Source organism: Pseudomassariella vexata, assembly GCF_002105095.1.
Source record: "Pseudomassariella vexata strain CBS 129021 chromosome Unknown BCR38scaffold_17, whole genome shotgun sequence".
In the NCBI taxonomy this organism is placed as follows: Eukaryota; Fungi; Ascomycota; class Sordariomycetes; order Amphisphaeriales; family Pseudomassariaceae; genus Pseudomassariella; species Pseudomassariella vexata.
Window position 1 is genome coordinate 697,630 of NW_024467972.1, and position 18,123 is coordinate 715,752.

At 52.7% G+C, this 18,123-nt stretch overlaps 8 protein-coding genes across 8 annotated transcripts; 3 read left to right on the plus strand and 5 right to left on the minus strand.

Annotated features, from left to right (window-relative positions):
- Positions 1-196: 196 nt before the first annotated feature.
- On the minus strand, positions 197-2,183 carry BCR38DRAFT_78325 (cation efflux family-domain-containing protein). The gene is made up of 3 exons (XM_040865638.1): positions 1,335-2,183; positions 1,063-1,281; positions 197-1,010 (listed from the first exon to the last, which is right to left on the minus strand). The coding sequence occupies exons 1-3, from the start codon at positions 2,009-2,011 to the stop codon at positions 233-235; spliced, it is 1,674 nt and encodes a 557-aa protein (XP_040711250.1). The 5' UTR covers positions 2,012-2,183; the 3' UTR covers positions 197-232.
- On the minus strand, positions 2,047-2,768 carry BCR38DRAFT_78331 (uncharacterized protein). Its single transcript, XM_040865639.1, has one exon. The coding sequence runs from the start codon at positions 2,667-2,669 to the stop codon at positions 2,136-2,138; it is 534 nt and encodes a 177-aa protein (XP_040711251.1). The 5' UTR covers positions 2,670-2,768; the 3' UTR covers positions 2,047-2,135.
- A 663-nt stretch (positions 2,769-3,431) lies between these two features.
- Positions 3,432-4,844, plus strand: BCR38DRAFT_353266 (family 1 glycosyltransferase; the record flags this gene model as incomplete). The annotated part of the gene is made up of 2 exons (XM_040856765.1): positions 3,432-3,627; positions 3,709-4,844. 2 exons carry the CDS (start codon positions 3,432-3,434, stop codon positions 4,842-4,844), a joined length of 1,332 nt encoding a protein of 443 aa, XP_040711252.1.
- Positions 4,845-5,328: 484 nt separating this feature from the next.
- On the minus strand, positions 5,329-5,992 carry BCR38DRAFT_353598 (ubiquitin-conjugating enzyme/RWD-like protein; the record flags this gene model as incomplete). Its single annotated transcript, XM_040856803.1, has 2 exons — positions 5,329-5,693; positions 5,797-5,992. The coding sequence occupies 2 exons, from the start codon at positions 5,990-5,992 to the stop codon at positions 5,329-5,331; spliced, it is 561 nt and encodes a 186-aa protein (XP_040711253.1).
- A 1,132-nt stretch (positions 5,993-7,124) lies between these two features.
- On the plus strand, positions 7,125-8,678 carry BCR38DRAFT_413612 (uncharacterized protein; the record flags this gene model as incomplete). Its single annotated transcript, XM_040858850.1, has 1 exon — positions 7,125-8,678. The coding sequence occupies one exon, from the start codon at positions 7,125-7,127 to the stop codon at positions 8,676-8,678; it is 1,554 nt and encodes a 517-aa protein (XP_040711254.1).
- A 505-nt stretch (positions 8,679-9,183) lies between these two features.
- BCR38DRAFT_353305 (uncharacterized protein) lies at positions 9,184-11,401 on the minus strand (the record flags this gene model as incomplete). The annotated part of the gene is made up of 8 exons (XM_040856769.1): positions 9,184-9,483; positions 9,565-9,823; positions 9,979-10,025; positions 10,077-10,366; positions 10,431-10,896; positions 10,948-10,981; positions 11,084-11,123; positions 11,191-11,401. The coding sequence occupies 8 exons, from the start codon at positions 11,399-11,401 to the stop codon at positions 9,184-9,186; spliced, it is 1,647 nt and encodes a 548-aa protein (XP_040711255.1).
- Positions 11,402-13,315: 1,914 nt separating this feature from the next.
- BCR38DRAFT_78358 (uncharacterized protein) lies at positions 13,316-15,154 on the minus strand. Its single transcript, XM_040865640.1, has one exon. It carries the CDS (start codon positions 14,704-14,706, stop codon positions 13,618-13,620), a length of 1,089 nt encoding a protein of 362 aa, XP_040711256.1. The 5' UTR covers positions 14,707-15,154; the 3' UTR covers positions 13,316-13,617.
- On the plus strand, positions 14,968-17,720 carry BCR38DRAFT_78552 (trehalase-domain-containing protein). Its single transcript, XM_040865641.1, has 5 exons — positions 14,968-15,327; positions 15,385-15,445; positions 15,499-15,620; positions 15,681-17,413; positions 17,474-17,720. The coding sequence occupies exons 1-5, from the start codon at positions 15,229-15,231 to the stop codon at positions 17,604-17,606; spliced, it is 2,148 nt and encodes a 715-aa protein (XP_040711257.1). The 5' UTR covers positions 14,968-15,228; the 3' UTR covers positions 17,607-17,720.
- The last annotated feature ends 403 nt before the right edge of the window (positions 17,721-18,123 follow it).

The following is an 18,123-nucleotide window of genomic DNA, read 5'->3' on the forward strand; positions in this document are numbered from 1 at the left end:
AATCTATCTAATGGCTGTGGGTATCATTCCTTGTTTTTGCATGCGTCCCCCCAATCCGCAATTTGATTTCTACTGCATCCCCTCTTTTACTCTAGGGCCGATTGTCCAATGCTGCTCTGATGTCCAACACGAGGATGGAATGCGAAGTGTATATATGTAGGCCTAAAAGCGCTAACCATAAAGTATGCGATGCGACCGTACAAGTTCTGAAGTGATGTCGTCGTAGTAGATGTTAGTATCTGCCCGAACTTGTATTCGGCGAGACCGGACTCAGCCGACCCATTCCACACCAGCAGGTCGTGTCGCCCTCTCTTTCCATCTGAATGGTCATGTCGATGCCGTGTTCAGCAACGTAGCTCTTCACCCTATTACGAACATCCTCCAGATCCGTGCCGCGAACGGCCGCGACGTGTATCACCCCTATCAGCTTGCTGCGCACTTCACTTCCTGTCCTGTCGTCGGCCCAGCACTTGGGCACCGCGTACGAAGCCACCCCACGAACACCTGTTATTCCCGAGAGAGCATTGCGCAGATTGTATTCGGTGTCATCGGGATTAGTCAGGAGCAGGCGGCGGGCGGAGGACTTGACGAGTGGCAGGGCTGCCATGCCGATCAAGTAGGCAATCAGGAATGACGCCACAGGGTCCCAGCCGGACCATGGGAAAAGATAGGTAAGGACTGTAGAGAGAATCACAGACGCACTGCCGAGGGTATCGGCGAGGATATGCAAGTAGATGCCATGCATGTTCTCGTTATCATGAGAGTGACCATGATCGTGTCCGTGGTCGTGGCTGTCGTGTGCATGCGAATGCGAATGGCCGTGATCGTGCCCGTGATCGTGCCCGTGGTCATGACCGTGCCCATGGCTGTGCGATCCAAATGCAAAGATGCCCAGCAGGTTGACGATCAACCCCAAGGTGCTAACCACGAACAGGTCCATCAGGCGCTTGGTTTCCCGGCCCTCTAACAGTCGCTCGAATCCTTCGAACATGATCTCAATGCTGATTAGGCTGAAAGACGTAAGCAAGTACCCGAAAAGAACTTCATTGGCCTGTCACTTACATCAAGAATATGCCATTGGCGAACGCACTCAGCGTCTCGATCTTTCCAAAGCCGTATGGGAACCTTTCGCTTGGCGGCCACTTGCTCATTACCGAGGCGAACAGTCCCACTGCCAAGCCAACGCAGTCGAAAAACATGTGTATGCTGTCGCTCAGAAGACCTAACGAGTCGGTCACGTATCCATAGAATGCCTGCACAGCCATAAAGGAGAAGTTGAGACTACATAATCGCATTAGCAACGGGGCCGGCTAGAAGGCTGGATTATTGCTTACCCCATAAAGTAAAAGATGCGACGTGAGTCCTTCTCCATCATTATAGCGTGCAACAACGGCCACCTAGAAGCGTATGGCAGAAGCAGACCTGTCAGTTTGGAATGACGTGGTCCGTGTGAGTGTACATGTCCATGGCCGTGGGCGTGATCGTGGTGATCGTGGTGATCGTGGTGATCGTGGTGATCGTGGTGATCGTGGTGATCATGGTGATCATGGTGATCGTGGTTATGGTCATGGTCGTGGTCGTGGTCGTGAGAGTGTGCAACAGCAACGGCAGGAGCCTCGAAATAGTTGGACATAGCTTGTACAGCTGGAGACATGTCCTCGACTGGACTTAATGCCTGCGGCAGTTTGCTACACAACGGAGACGGCTGAGGTCGGTTCATGCGTGTCTGCAGTGGAAAGAACGAGTTCGCCCTGTAGTGTGACATGTTCTGTGCTTGTGGACTGTCGTCCCCTTCTGAGTGTACATGTTCACGGCTATGGCTGTGGTTGTGGCCGAGGCTCTGGCTATAGACGTGCATGTTTCCACTGGATCGGTCGGTTCGTCTCGAATGGCCGAACGAGGGCGGCGAGTGGGAATGGGAGGCAAGTGAGTGGCTGTGACCGTGACTGTGCCCATGATGGCTATGGTTGTGGGGCAATGGCGGCGTGGGGAGGGCGTATGAGGATGCCATGTTGAAAACCGTCGGTGAATTTTGATGAGATCCGTCACTCTACGCAATTGGCGTCGAGAGTCAATGCGACCCCGTTGCTGCCGAGCCCTATGTCATGAGTTTGCCAGACAAAGTCGCGATAAACTCAATTGGGTACGCAGTGCGTGCGTATTCCCACAACTCGTGTCCGGTCGTACGGTATCCGTGGTGGACTGGGCGCTTCTGGTTCGTGTTTGTTCTGTCTCTCGTCAGACTCGTTGAGCTTCGGGGCAGCACAACGAAGGCAAATCGACAGGGGCAAATGGGCCACGATTCGTTGACGGGACAGGCCGACGCGAGGAGGGAATAGACCACGGTCGCAAGAGAATGGCTGGAGGAAGTCTGCGTCTGTGGTTGGACGGACGTCGAGACAATCCGATTGATGTGAGCGATCTGAATGCCGGGGGCAGGGCAAAGAACAGATGGATGATAATTGAGACGAGCAGCCCAGGCCGCAATACGAATGCGGTTTCTTGTTGCTTTCGTCCCTTTTCCCTCTCCTCTCCGCCCGGCAATCTTCCTGAACCATTCCCCCTGTAAGTGCGCTAAATTGGTTCCCTGTAGTATTGGCGGGGAAGAGCAGCTCGGCGCCTGATTCGCGAAGTCGCCACTTGGCCCGCTCGCAGCTGGGGCCTATCATCAGTCTGGTCCGGGTTTATTTTAAGTTGCAAGGGTGGGCTGGGCACAAGCCCACTCCTGCAGGTCCCATGTTGAGCAAAGAGATGATAATCGAAGTTAGGGCTGCCGCTGTGTTTCGTGCTTATCCTTAACAGTATGCATCTGGCTGTCACGCCAGATCCTGTCTAATGGGACGAAGCATCGTCATCTGGAAGGAAGCAAGGCTGCCCATTTCCAACCTCATCATTGTCACCAGGCTGAGTTGGCAGATGCACCGGATGGGTCCCTCTTTGATCTTGTCTTCTCAGCTCATATGGCTCCATGTTTCTCATGACAGACTCGATGCCTCAAGCCCACCTTCTCAAACCGTGCACCTAACCCGGAGCCCAACTTCTCGCTACTCCATTTAGAGCCCTTTAGTAGACTTTCGTCCAGCTGAGTGGATCCGCCACATTTTGAATACTGCCTTCCGCTTTCAGGCCGGCCGATCCAGTGCACACAAGTACAAGGTGACCAGTCACATTCGCCTTTCGACAATTTAGCACCTCTGCTTCATCAAAGCGAGCAAGCGGCAAACTGCCATTGCCTGGATGGTTCTTACCGGATTGAACTATTGCGCAGTTATTGCTGCCGGGCCCTTATGGGAGCGTATGAAACAGCTGTCCTTTCCTGGGAGTTTCTCAAGTGGTACCGCCAGTAACTCTAGTTTCGTGCCCCGCGACCTGTGCCCGGTCGGCCAAACCAACGCCACGTCAGACATTGGTTCAGAATGGCGTTCCTTGTCATGATTGCGGCAATCGCCTTCACCTGCGCGGTCCTGCTGGTCATCATATTGTTTCCGTCTCGATATTCTCCAGCTACCACCAAGGTCTCGGTGCAGGTCCTGGTTCTGGGTGATATTGGCCGAAGTCCTCGGATGCAATACCATGCATCAAGTATTGCCAAACACGGCGGGAGGGTCGATCTGATTGGCTATCACGGTACGGTTCCGGTATTCCTCCTTGTATCCATCCCAAGTACTTACCTCCTTACAGTAGGATGAGATGCTGACACTATTACAGAATCCCCCCCTCACCCAGACCTTCTCAGTAATCCACGGGTGAAGATCCATCCTCTCCCACCACCCCCAGCAGCTCTGAAGTCCATCCCTTTCCTTGTCTCCGGCCCATTGAAGGTCCTTTGGCAAATCCTGACCCTATTCCATGTCCTTGCCTACAAGACATCACCAGCACGATGGCTACTAGTCCAGAATCCGCCCACAATCCCCACCCTCCTCATTGCACTCATCATCTCCGTGCTGCGCGGCACCCACCTCATCATCGACTGGCACAACTACGGCTGGACGATACTCGCCGGCACCCGCGGTGCCAGCCACGCCTTCGTTAGGCTTTCCAAGGCTTACGAGTGCGTGCTAGGCCGCGCCGCGCCCACGGCAAACATCACCGTAACCCATGCCATGGCGCGGCAGCTAAAGGAGCCGCCGTACAGCATCAAGAGCCTGGTCTTCACGCTGCACGACCGCCCGGCGGAGATCTTCCAGCCCCTGACGTCGTCGGCGGAGCGGAGGGATTTTCTAGAGCGGTTGCCGGAGACGAAGGAGTTTGCGAGTAACATCATGGCCGGCGAGACGAAGCTCATTGTGAGTAGTACGAGTTGGACACCGGATGAGGACTTTTCGCTTTTGCTGGATGCCCTCGTCACGTATGCCAAGGATGGAAGCTCGTCCCCCATCATCGCCATCATTACCGGCAAGGGGCCTCAGAAGGCGTATTACCAAGAACGAATCCAGCATCTTCAGAGGGCGGCCCAGCTGCCCAACATTCGCATTTTCACCGCTTGGCTGACGGTGGAGGACTATGCTATGCTTCTCAGCTGTGCTGACCTAGGTGTTTGCCTGCACATGTCGAGTTCGGGGGTTGATTTGCCGATGAAGGTGGTCGATATGTTCGGGTCGGGACTCCCAGTTGCTGCATATTCAGCATATGAGAGCTTTGGCGAATTGGTGAAGGAGGGCGAGAACGGATGCGGCTTCGAGACTGCTGTTGAGCTAGCAGCAGTACTGAGTCGGCTGTTCCGCGACCACGAAGGAGCTCAAGAGCTGCACAGGCTGCGCACAGGTGCGCGGAAGGAAGGCAGCCTTAGATGGGATGAAGAGTGGGATCGTGTGCTTGGGCGTGTGCTAGGCGTCATGGACTAGACCGCTAATAGGACGTATTACCCCTGACAAGCCAGCTGCGTCGTGGACTGGACAATCTGGAGAAACGATCTACTCTCTGCGCAGGCCAGTTGCCGCGCAACTAGGCAGACGAGAGAAGATCCAGCGTAACAAGCATTGGCATCTATAGTCATCGCGGTATGGCCTAGAGATTATATGATGCTGCGCGCGGGGAAGTTATGCACCCATTGCACTGGGTTGATTATGTAGAGTACCTATGTATTTGACGAGACCCAATCTCGGAGCAACCACAACTCCCCATGCATAACCCAATTTGCCCCGGCCTGATCCTTGACTATGTCCATGTTTGGATCTTTCCAATCTTTCCGAAAGCAGTCGCTCCACAACCATATTCACACTCCTCATGATCCCCATTGCCAATTCCCATTCTCGGTGAAAGGGCGTGTAGATAATGTGACACTCCTCTACACTTCTTCCCTGGTCGCTACATTTCAATCGTCCCAACCTAGTCCTCCCCCAAACTCTCCCTCACACACCTCCTCACCCGTTTCCGGAACTCCTTGGGCCCTCCCTCGCGCTCAGCCCGCAGAAGCTTCGCCGCGTCTAAATTGGCGGGGCTCTCGTCGTTGGGCTCGCTGAACAGGCTGATGACGCTCAGCAGGATGGTCTCGGGCGTCTGGACGGGGGACCAGCGTTCCGCAGCCGACTCGTACCCGTACTTATCGTCCTCGGGCGGGTGCAGGATCGAGATGCACAGCTCGCCGTTGTCGTAGATGTTGGGGTGGAACGGGATCGGCGTCTGGAAGACGAGCTTCGGCGGCATGAGGGGGTAGGAGGGCGGGAAGGTCATTAATGCGCGGAAGTATGCTCCTGTTGAACAAGGAGAACATGTCAGTTTCGTGTCAAAGAGCGAGAGACTCTGGATTGGGGGGGGGGGGCAGCAGTGGAGGGAACGGAGGGAGGGGAGACGCACCGCCGTAGTATTTACAGTCGTCATTAATCATGAGCACAACTTCCCACTCGAATATGTTGCTCTCCTTAACAAGGCCAACAGAGATTCCGGGGAGATCTTTCGCTGTTTTCATCTCCTTGAGTTGCCGCTGCAGCAAGCGCGCGGCGCCCGAGGTCTGCGGCGATGACGTCGGTTTGGGGGTTGAGGAAGACGACATGGTTGTGATTGAGAAGGACACGACCAGATATAAAGAGTACCGATGCACCAAGTTCCACCTCGTATGTACGTAGAAAGGCAATGTCACTGCATTCGGCAGTGTCTTTCCCTAGGACTTTTGTGGGTTGGGGAGTCGAGAAGCGCTTTTGCTGGCTCGTGATGAACCCGTGTGGTCGCGATGTGTTGATGGAGGGGTTAGTGGCGGGGTGAAACTGCTGATCAAAAGTGGCCCTTAGGTGCTGTGTCGAAAAACGCAGCCTGAGTCTTGACAATATTTGACTTGGGATCCGGGAGCAATGGCAAACTCAGCCTAGCTTCCTACTGCCATGTGAAACAAGAAGCCATGAAGCGTGTCGATTGTTTGCGGTGCCTTCCCGGCTCCGACAGTTGACCGGTTTCTTATCTGGCCCGAGTCTCACGGCCCGCCGGGAAGTTGCAGACCCACCCCGGCTGCCAATAACATGCTATGGTCTACGAATATGTGTACGGATTACGAAACAGAGCTCTTGTCCACTCTGTGTAAAAAATAATGCCTGGTCTACTTCATCCTAAAATAGCTCAAATGTGTCTCCCCTGTTAGCTAAATATCTCTAAGAGAAGTAAGTCTCACTGGTGCCAGAGCAGAATCACAAGCAAAGTGTAGCAACATGCAGAGTGTCTAGGATACCAACATTAAGTGATGCCTTGAACATGTCATTTATCAATCTACAAGTTTTTATCATTAGGAGCTTTATTTCTGTTCTGGGTAGGCCTAAAATGGATGTTAGATCAACAAACAAAACATGCGAAAAGGAGATGTACAGTTTCTTTGACCCGGATTTTGACCAAACAAATTATACATGAGCAAGTTGCCTTCAACGAAATAAATAACCTGGTGATATTTATACCATTAGAAACACAAAAGAACGGAGGTAGAAAGCCAAATCAGGGGAAAGGGGGGGAACAATGGTAGCTAAACTCAACCTATGTATATAACTAGCCGCACTGATGGAATAATGTTTTCATAATCAAACACGCAACTTGAGAGAAGTCAGCATACTTTCATAATTCGGTGCGTACTTTTACATATCACAACCTTTGTGGGGAGTTCAACGAAGTTATCTATTCACTTGCGCAAACGACCAAATTCCCTCATGTCGGGACACATTTGCAGAAATGACCAGACGAAGCGGATGGCAATGCCACCACCATTTGCCGGTGAGCAGGACATCCCTATGTTCCCCAATCTGACCATCGGGCCCGAATTCGAGGCCGTGGTTCATTACAAGGAATACAATAACCCGCAGGTAAGCCTTGCTAGCTTCAAGAGGCAGAACCCGGGAGTCATCATAGTTCCTCCATGGCGGAGCGAAAACGATTACCCCTTACCTCGCGACTTGCCTGAAGAGGTAAAAAGAGTCCCACGGCGGTGGAACGAATGGTGGGGCGGTGTTGAATATCAGCATTGGCACGACGAGTACTTGGAAGGATATTGTTTGAACTATATCAGAAGGCTCCTCCGGTCTCAGGGGATTGATGTACTGATACCGGGGTCGACACCATTGTCGATAGATCCCACCCAGCGAAATGCGGCCAATACAGACAATCCCGAGTACTACAGGTGGACAGTCAAACTGGACACGACCGTGGACTTGGCCGAGGACGAATGGGTTCTTGGACGAAGGCTGCGAGTGCTCAACCTAGAAGTGGTTGGACCCTCCATGGTCGCTAACCAAGCTTCCCTCGACGAGATACTAAGAGTGCTAGGTATCCTCAAAAGACTAGCCTGCCTTGTGCCGCAGTCGACAGGATTTCATATCCACGTTGGCGTAGGTAGAGCCCGCTTCGATGTCGTTCAACTTCGGCAGAACGCCGCGGTATGGCTGGCTTTGGACCCCTTATTCACACTATTCCACACGGATATCCGCCAGGACAACTCGCAGTGCGAGCGGAACAGGCTGCAGGCAAACGTTGCACGAGGCGAGACCGCAGCGACCGCCAACCGGAACCCAAACAACGATGAACTCGTCACAGGTAAGTGGGGCGAGAGACCAAGTGAGCAACCCGCCCCTATCCGGGCCTGCGTCAATGAGTTACTGGCCTGTACTGACGTCCGCGCCGTCGCCTGGTTGATGCGATGTCCCAACCGAGGCGCAGTTAACTTCCGCTTCTACGGCCCAGCTACGAACCGGAATCAGATGAACATGACAGGCTCTCCCATCAGCAAGCCCACCATCGAGATGCGGCAAGCAGCCGGCACCCTCAACGAGGACTGGGTAAGTGCGTACATCAAGGTGGTCGTGGGGACCGTTGATTGGGCCCGCCGGCAAAATCCTGACGCAATACGCGCCCTAGCAACGTCCATGGAAGAGCTCGAGGGGGCAGGAAGAAACAAGGTAGCAGATCCTATTACCTTTCACAATCTGTATCGCAAGTATGCGCGTAGGTTCGTCGAGGAATACCTGGGCTTGAAGGCCGAGATGGATTATATCCTCGGTCGAACCCCGGAGCAGCGTGCTAGGCCTACGGGCATCCTCAATTATGCCCCTCCGGGTGGCGTGCCGCTTTTGATGTCGTCGCGGATGATTCAATCCGAAAGAGCCGCTCAGGAGGCCGAGATCGCTGCTGGTGGACGGCTTTCTAGGAGCGGTTGGCGTGGACAGCGACATTCCCTGGGACAGGGTGGCTATTATCCCCACGATCAATAATGGTTCTGTGGTCACCCTCGGCCTTTCGTAGGTGCCGTTCAGGAAATTTGGAATGTGAGCAGGCCAGGTTATGAATAAAATTGGTTACAGTAGGTATATAATCAGATGCGTGAAAATAATACGCGCAATTGATCTGGGCAATCAAACCCGTTCTTTGTGTTGGTTATAGGTACAGAATATCCCCAGTGTGGGCATCCGTCTAGCCGTGACCACCAATAAAGTACAACTATTTCTGCTAATTCAAATAAATCAATATTTCGATGTGTCAAATCTTATTTAATCATAATGTTATACCTTTTTTGAAAGGATACTACCTCCTTTATTTTTTTAATAGGTTGATCTGGATCTAACTTCAAAAATATGTCCTCCTATCAAAAATGACGGCATCTGTTTCACACGTGATTCATAAACAGTATGCAAGTGTGAACGCCCGTCTGCCCTGGACAGATAGGACTGAAAGCCTAATACAGCCCCTCTATATCACCATACTTCTACCCTGCCATGCTCACCAGTTATCCTCCACAGCCCTCTTCGGCCACCTCAGCGCCCTCCGAATTTCGTACCAGTAGGCAAGAAGGATGATCATCGCGGACATCATAATCGCGCCCACGCCGCACGTCTTCCAGAAGAAATACTCGTCCTTGTCCGTATTTGAGATGCCGGCCAAGTTCATCCCAAAATACGACGTGAAGAAGGACAGGGGCAGAAACACGACCGTCACGCCTGTAAACACAAAGAGCGCCTTGTTCTGGTTATCCGCCACGATAGCGAGGTCGTTTTGCTCGATAGTGCGAAGGTTAAACAACTAGACCGTTCCGTAAAATGTCAGTCCTCTTGGGTTGTTCAACTCCGTCAGGTTGTAACACAAATATATGCGAAGACATACCTCTTTGAGTGCGGTTTGCACATATGGGATCATGACCTTGATGTCCTTCTCCTTTCGCTCGAGGATCCGGATGGCCCATTCGAGTCGACTAGCCATTGAATCGGACCCTTCTTCCAGGTAAATGTCTTTGCCCTCTTGTTGGTACTCCCGCTCCATTGCCTCGCAGTCTTCCTGCATTCCCCGCAGCTTGTCGAGTTTTTCGCTTATGACACTGTGGATGCCGCGCAGCTCGCGGAGGCAAGAAAGGTACCTTTTCACCCTGTCGAAACATCTAAGTTAGGAGTGGCGGGTTTTATTGATATGGTAAAATGGATACGTGCTGGGGATGAGAAGTCGCGCCTCTCGGATGTTTTTGGTTGGATGTAGTGGTGACGAGGCCTCGGAAGGGGGAGTGCTGAGTGAGGATCTACTTACAACTTGGGACTTTGACCCTTTTTCCAGGGCAACTCCTGTTCTCGTTGCTAATATCCATCAATACCTTGTCCGTGACAGAAACGTACGTGTATACGGACCAGAATATAGGTCAGCTCCTTGTACGCATTTAAAGGGGATATCGCATTCATCCCGCCCCGCATGCTATGTGGTGTCACAGCAGATTCTGTGAACAGGTAGACCACGAGCCACTCCACCGTTCTCCGATGCCAACGACTGGTGCCCGAGTTTTCGAACGCCGTCATTACGTGGGCTATAACGGAGAATTCTGGCTGTTGCAGGATCACGTCGTTGGGAAGTTTCAGACAAGATTCGAAGTCACGACTCAGGTAGTCCACTCCAGTGGTATTGCCGAACGTCAAGAGGAATCCTGAAGCTTAATCGTCAGCATGTGCGGGAGAGGGTGTTTAGGGGGTGAAAAAGGTACTTCTCACCGTCAGACCGGTGGAATGCACGCAACCTGCTCACTGCCAACAATGAGTTCGTATACTGCGGATGGAGGGAGAGTACCTGGCGATCAGACTTGGAGATCCTCAGTAGTTTACCATCCAGTGGCCCTTGATCGTCGCTTCCGAACTGTTCACCCAACTGCAGCGGGAAGTCGGCCTTGACCAAGCTCCAAAAGTTGATGTCCTCGCCTAGGTGACGCGACCTCCATTTCAGATCGTCTTTGATTGTAGGTTGCATCTCGACGAGCTCATCATCGCTCGTGCCTCGTTTCAAATTCTCATCCTTAGAGAGCAAGTCGAGGGCCTCCAGCATTTCCATGGAGTAGTCGTGGTTATAAAAGGTCAAAACGTTCAAGTCGGTATAAGGCCATCCTGGCTTGCCTGCCTGTTTAAAGAGTTTGTGTTGGCTCATTTTGCCTACGCCGGCATGTAGGAAGAGATCTTCCAAAGTCTTCTCAGGTTAGAGAAATTCCGAGAGCCCATCTAGAAGTTAGGTACATACCGACTGGAGTAAACCGATTCCGACTGGGATGTGGCTAAACAATCGTGGATCAGCTTCCCCTCTTCTTTTGCCCCAAGCCGTGCGCGGGAGCTCGACGATCGATACGTAACAAAACCTTCAGTCAAGGAGAACCTACATCCAGCGCACTTCGACCTCTGGGCGTTTGTTTGCCCATGCTGCAAATAATGAGCCAAAAATCTGAAATGGGTACGCAAGCAAGCGCTTAGCAGAGACAAACCGCACCTTCTTCAATCCCCCCTAAGGGGCGTCTATAACTCTTAGCTTCCTCGGCGAAGAAATCGCAGATTTGCACCATTATATTGGCACGAGGTGGAAAGTAGTAGTTACACGCGTTCCGTGCTGCAGTTTCTTCAGGTCCCCGTATCTTCCGGAGCAAGGGGGTGTCGAGGGACCTCTGCCAGTTGAACCTCTCAGTCCAGCCTTGGTGTCTCATATATTTGATGACACGGCGGTGCACCTGGGACTTTTCTCTCAAGTCCGCAGCCGACTTCAAAGTCTTTTCAAGGTGGCCGTCCGAGGTTGGCGCTGGTGCAAAGTCTACCAGGATATGAGCCGTGCTTTTGGCAGCGCTTTCTTTTCTTGCGTCGGCCGCGCTCTCGTGCCTGCGCTGGGAAGGTGGGTCGGAGTTGAAGCTGACACTCTTTGCTCTGGACTTATCGGAAGAGTTGGTAGGCTCTGACAGGGTTTTGGAGGGTTCCGATGCGGCTCTGTTCTTGTTTATAGGAGAAAGTTCGATGCCTTCGAAAACATCCTCCTTAGCAGGTGGGACTGTGGTCATCCCCGACGCCTCTTGCAACGGAGATATTTCATCATCTTGTTGGTCTGTCATTATCGCGGTTTTAGTTCAAATTGCATGGTCTCGAAGATGAATTAGTATATAATGTAGAAACGCAATTACGACGTGATATAATGTCAGGACGCGGCAGATCGAACGAATCGAGAAGTCGAAACAAGAATTGTACTTATCCACAGTCTTCTCAATACATTGAGACGTGTCGCTTATATGGCTGTCAACTGCCTGGCAGCCTCATTTACCTCTCATATCGGTCTCGAAGCCACCGGACTTTAGCTGCGTTTACGCCTGCGAGTGAAATGAAACAATTGACCAGCCTACGCCGCATCAGCTACGTGGGCTGCTTACATCCGGGCGCATTGGAGGATTGTGAGCTGCAGGGGTTGTTTTCTGAGCAGGTCGTCAGATGTACACTTGGAGACCTGACCATGGCGAAAGAAACAGCAATGCGCACGCAGCCTGACTCTGGGGTGACAGGTCAATATAAAAGGATAATTACTGAAGTACGAATAAGAGCCAAGAGACAACATCCATAGAGGCAGCTGCGGTCTTCATTCAGACCCCCAAAATGAGACAGGTCAGATATTCTGAGTAGTCGCGTGGTCACGCATTTCGACAACTCCGCTGGGCGGCTTTCTATCGAAATTAGTCAGCCTGACCTATGCTTTATTCTACAACTCGGGTTTCCTAAACCTCGGAAGTTCTCGAAAGAACATATTAGCTAATATCCTCGCTACCCGCACTGACCTGAGCAAGCGGCCCCCCCTGGTTTTCATGATCTGATCTGCAACGCCCCCAAATCGGTGACCTATCCTGTGATTGGTTGAGGCTAGCTTAGGGGATGCTTACCAACCTATTCAGAAAAAATTATAGAGCAGCCATAGCAGAACCTTCTCTTCTTCCTCGGATATCGAGGCACAGCCCGTCAAATACTTGGCGGTATTTTCTCGAGCCTCTCTGCGTGTCTTCACACTGTCTATAGCCCCAGCGATCGCCTCGATGTTCACAAACAGTCTAATCAATCATTAGGCCCCCTTTGTTTGACACTTGACGAACTGGAGCAGCGCTCGAAAAGCTGCCACGGCAAGCCATTTACCGCCATCTGCCACCTCAACTTGCCGGCCGCAATGGGTTAATAGCCACAGCGGCATACCCAACGCATCGTGTTTGCATCCCATGCGATAATGCGTTCCTATTCCATAAGGATTGGCCAGAATGTCCGAGATTCCACACTCGGAACCGCAAGCCTGCATATATATATGCAACCAAACTTGCACTTGTTAGTGGCTGCTCGGAAACCCTATGGTGAGAAGACAAGTTTGTGCCTCCCTACTTCAGCTACCGATCCAATCAGCACCCGAGCGTAGCCGCGTGGCGGCGGCGAGAACCCGATTTTTCCAGGCATCTGCGTGGGGTATCGCTCTGTTGCACGGCAGGATATTGCGACCGTGGTGGGTAGTGTCAGCCTGCCTATTCGACTGCATCGTACCAGCTCCTAGCTTGCCGGGGAACATCTAGGTAGTTGCCATCTACTGCAGTCCCAAAGGTTGAAAAGTCTTGAAAAAGAAGAACCGAGTTCTTACGCCCTGAAAAGCGCCTCAAATTGTCTGCGATAGCCTTAACAACGTAGCACAAGAGGTACGTATTTCTTCCCCTTGGTTGATCGAGGTAGATGGATTGGCCTGTGTCCAATCAGAATGCCGGACGCTAAATCAGGAGATCTCGAAGCGACTTTAGTTCGTCGAGCCAAGGGTGGCAAAGGCCATGCATTTGTCCTTTGTGAGTCTACATTCAGCACTCCAGAGAAGCTGCATCACGAGGGATTCCCGCCCACTTTCCCAGCAAACAACCCTTGATTAATCGTCCTCCCATTCGGCTGGTTCGATGGGATTCAGCTCCACAATCGTCGTGTTCTTGCCCCTGTCTCGACCCCCCAAAATCTCCTCCCAGGCCTTTCGCCTCGTTTTTGACACCACTACTACCCTTGCATTGGTTTCATCGCTGGTATTCGCCATCGAGTCTTGCAGAGGCTGAAAAGTGACATCAACACCGACGCCCGAGACTGTCGGCGATTGGCCTTCATAGCGAAGAAAACCCGTCAATGATTGGATGAACGCAAACGCTTTCGTCTCCATCTCGAGTTGGTGGTCCCCCTCGTCCAAGATAGCCACATGGAGGGCTCGTGGCTCGATGCGTCCCGGATCCGCGAGACCTTGATCGCGCACACCTGCGATGGAGAGTAATCCCATGGTGAGGAGGTATTTGTCCGTGAAGTCGACGCGACGGCCCCCACCACCAATGACGACGGTGACTTTCCATGTTGGAGAATCTTGCCGTGATCCGTCGTAAATGGGCCCCAAACCATTAGAATGCAAACTCGGCATGTAAATCTGCAAGCCGCCCTTTAACCTCTGGATGCTCTCTAGCAGCGGGTCGTGTTCGCGCCTGGATATATCTCCTCCGCGGAGCGTCATGAAGCGCCGGAGCAGGGTTTCTCCCGGCTCGCTTTCCACGGCGAAGAGATGGGTCCATGGTCTTGACGTCCTGGCGAGCGCACCGAAGCTGGTGATCACCAGGGGCAGTCCTTCTCCATCGTCCAGCTCCTCACTCCCGTCGTGGACAAACAGGATCCTCGTATCCACTGCTCCAGGGCCTTCAGAGGGGATATTTTCCTTCTGATAGATTGTCTCGAGCAGTTGATAGACATTGAATAAGAGCCTGCCGGTTTCCGCGAAAAGCTCTTGGTGGTTGTATGAGTTTTGTATGACACGCGTCAAGGGAATTGCGATCTCAAGTAATGCTGCTGACTCCTGCTGGCGTGGCCGTGCTTTGCTCAGCCTGAGCACTGCTGAGCTCAGCGGGGGATGCAATGCTACCCGCACATCTAAGAAGGTAATCTGTTGCGGTGGGGTTGGAAGAAGTAGTAGTCCGAGACAGTCCGTCATATTTTCCGCTGCAGGCGTGAGAAGGAGGTGAAAATAAAAAGGTCTGGTCTCCTTTTGGTAGGTTGGGAGTTCTGTGATGGTCAGGAATGTACGGGTTGTCCCGCTGGAGACGAAACGGGAAAGTTGGTTGGGCAGTAAACGAAAGCCAGCCTTCCAATTCACCCAGTCCCGAATATCTGCTCCCCGCAAAGTGAATAATGTCAGGGTTGTCAGCCAGGGTCCCTAACAATACATGCGGCTGTTAGGTAGCGGAGAAATTGTGCAAACACCCTCTAGCATATCGCTCCCCGCAGAGCCGAGCGTATTATTGATCACCTGCAGCCCTCACGCGGAGTTGCAGTAGCATGTGTATCACGGTGTACAGGTAGCCATACGGGCCAGCCGGCCAATATTGCAAATTCCATAGATAACGTGGAGAGCCATGTTTTTACGGTAATCCCACCGCACCCTGCCGCCTTCCCAAACTCCTGGCAGCCACGAGATTGCAACTTGCCTCAACATATTACGAAGTACCGTAACAGAATGACTCCCACCCCTGGAACTGAAACTAATGGCCACGATCAGCTGGAGAGAAGCCGATCTCGATCATTTGTAGGTATTTTGTGTGTGTGTGTGTGTGGTGTTAAGTAGCGGTCAGCCGCCGGTAAAGTAGGGAGTTTATTGCTGAAGTGACTAAAGTCAAGCCTCCAATACGACGCGAAGAAGGGCAGCCGTGTGCCGAGTTCGCGGTTCAGTCAAGGCAGGTGGAATTGATTCTGACCACCCAAACTCAATTCCACTGACTAATCTCAGATGACCTGGACTCGGTATGCCGGTCGTTTCTTGTGGCTGTAGCCCCCACTCGGAAGAGATTGATTGAAGACGAGGATACAGATGGGGACAAACAAATCTCGATAGATGATAAGGGTCCAAAGGTTGCTGCGGCTCATTCCCCTTGTCTTGGCCTACACTCCACTGACACCCCTTGCATACAGCTCATTCGGGTCGGCAGTCTCAGCTCTGCAGGGCATCACAAATACGAAGTACGCGGCGCTTATGCCGTTTCCAACCTCCTGCAGGCGGTGACGGCCGCCAACGAGAAGGGGTGCCTTGAATTGGTCATCCAGCACTCGAGTCTATACGAGGACCCGGTGAAGCGACTCTGCCGGCTCGTCAGCCAAGTCTTCTGGCCAGGGTTGACAAGACGGTTAGATGCCGATGTCATTGGTCTGGCCACCAAAGACGACAAAGTACCGACCGATGACGCCAGGCCACGTATTTACGTGCCGGCCGAAGCCCGCTCGCAGCTCGAGTACTATTCACGCATCGCTGAACAGAAGCGTGATCTCGAGCTCCAGGTTGTGCCCCTACCCCACGTCATAACGGACGAAACATATCGCATCCTCATCAAGAAGCCTGGCCTGTTCGCCTTGGACACCGAGGAATATGTCGATCCGGCGACCGGGGCCATCGAGTCTCGAGCAGTGCCCTTCGTTGTGCCTGGAGACCGCTTCAACGAGTTCTTCGGCTGGGACAGTCACTTCATCGGCCTGGGTCTGCTGTCCAACGCCCGCATCGACCTCGTGAGGGGCATAATCCGAAACTGGATTTTCGAGATTCAGCACTACGGCCTGATCCCCAACGCCAACCGCTCCTACTTGGCCCTACGCTCGCAGCCCCCCTTCCTCACCGACCTCTCCATTCGTCTTTACGAGGCTACCCGGGATGCGCCCGACGCGAAGCCCTTCCTCAGACGAGGCATACAGGCCGCCATCAAGGAATACCACTCCGTCTGGGTGACGTCGCCGCGACTCGATCCCGCCACCGGCCTCTCCAAGTACCAACCAGCCGGGTACGGCATCCCGCCCGAAGTCGAACCTGACCACTTCGCCCACGTCCTCAAGCCGTACGCAGCCAAGTACGACATGTCACTGGAGAGCTTTGTCCTCCAGTACAACGAAGGCCTGATCAAAGAGCCGAAACTTGAAGAGTACTTCCAGCACGACCGAGGCGTGCGCGAGTCTGGCCATGATACATCATGCCGCCTTGAGGGTCGCTGCAGCAACCTTGCCATCATCGACCTCAATTTCCTGCTGTATAAATACGAGACCGACATCGGGCATGTCATTGAGACTGTCTTCAAAGGCGACTTTGAAATATGTCCCGATTTTGCTCTCCCGACCTCCGATGTCGATGTCCATGCCAATACTTGGCGCGAACGAGCTGAGAAGCGTAGGGAGGCTATCGATAAGTTCCTTTGGAACGAGGAGAAGGGGATGTACTTTGATTATGATGTCGTCGAAAAGTCGCAGATCACCTCCGAGTCTGTAACCTGTCTCTGGGCTCTCTGGTGCGGCGTTGCTTCCCCGCACCAAGCCGAGGTGCTCGTCCGCCGCGCGATTCCCAAATTCGAATGTCCCGGCGGCTTGTCAGTGACGAGCGAGGCGACGGTGCGGCAGGCCGAGAGATTCGGACACCATCAGTGGGATTATCCTTTCGGGTGGGCACCGCACCAGATCATGGCCTGGGATGGGCTGGTGAAGTACGGGTACGGGGATCACGCGACCCGGTTGGCGTATCGGTGGTGCAGGACCATTATGAAGGTTTTCGTGGATTATAACGGGGCCGTGGTGGAAAAGTACAATGTGGTTAAGGAGAGGGATCCGCATAGAGTCGATGCCGAGTATGGGAATCAGGGGGTTGAGTTTGATGGCTATGCGCATGAAGGGTGAGTTCTCTCTTAGCTTTCTGATTTAATGCCTGGAGAGGTACTGATGAAAGCGTCTAGGTTTGGTTGGACCAATGCCAGCTTCGTCCTTGGTCTGTCGTACCTCGACCGTTACATGCAGAGGGCGCTGAGTGTCTGCGCCCCGTACGAAGCATTAACAGGCAAGTCTTCGGGGCGTCGCAAACATGATTAGCGCTCCGGAACATGTGGAAGACGTGTAATAATCACTTAGATCCCATTAATTATTGGGGGCTTGTTTCCTTTCGCACATGTGTCACTGACGATTCAGTGCTCTCCTGTTTCACTTTTATCCAAAAACGGGTTGTTTTGGCCAGTTCGGTCTCTGCATCCTTAGATTTGTTCGTATGGAAAACTCCTTGACTGTTTGCAGCCCTCCGTGTTTGTTTCAACATGCTGTATAATGGTCAACATAACCCCGCGCAATGGAATCTGCAACAACAGTACAAAGGGACGAGGGATCAAAGGAATGGTGCCACGGCTAGCGGCTGCGTGTGACAGCAATAAACATGGACCTCTGATGACATATGACCAGTTCATATTTTTATGTTCCGACTTTGAGATCAACTCGTAAAAATCACATAGCAATATAGTCACTTAGCAATTGCGAGAAGCTTGCAGTTTACAACGTTCCAGTAAAAGACGAGCCTAATAGCACAGTCGTATCCAACCCTCGAGACAACCCAACCACT

Excerpts from the sequence above, each read along its gene's own strand:
- BCR38DRAFT_78325 (XM_040865638.1), bottom strand. The coding sequence starts at position 2,011 with ATGGCATCCTCATACGCCCTCCCCACGCCGCCATTGCCCCACAACCAT. Across the intron at positions 1,282-1,334 it reads CGCATCTTTTACTTTATGGG|TCTCAACTTCTCCTTTATGG; the intron begins GTAAGCAATAAT and ends GCGATTATGTAG. Across the intron at positions 1,011-1,062 it reads GCCAATGGCATATTCTTGAT|CCTAATCAGCATTGAGATCA; the intron begins GTAAGTGACAGG and ends TACGTCTTTCAG.
- BCR38DRAFT_78552 (XM_040865641.1), top strand. The coding sequence starts at position 15,229 with ATGACTCCCACCCCTGGAACTGAAACTAATGGCCACGATCAGCTGGAG. Across the intron at positions 15,621-15,680 it reads TAGATGATAAGGGTCCAAAG|CTCATTCGGGTCGGCAGTCT; the intron begins GTTGCTGCGGCT and ends CCTTGCATACAG. Across the intron at positions 17,414-17,473 it reads GATGGCTATGCGCATGAAGG|GTTTGGTTGGACCAATGCCA; the intron begins GTGAGTTCTCTC and ends GAAAGCGTCTAG.
- BCR38DRAFT_78358 (XM_040865640.1), bottom strand. The coding sequence starts at position 14,706 with ATGACGGACTGTCTCGGACTACTACTTCTTCCAACCCCACCGCAACAG.
- BCR38DRAFT_78331 (XM_040865639.1), bottom strand. The coding sequence starts at position 2,669 with ATGATAGGCCCCAGCTGCGAGCGGGCCAAGTGGCGACTTCGCGAATCA.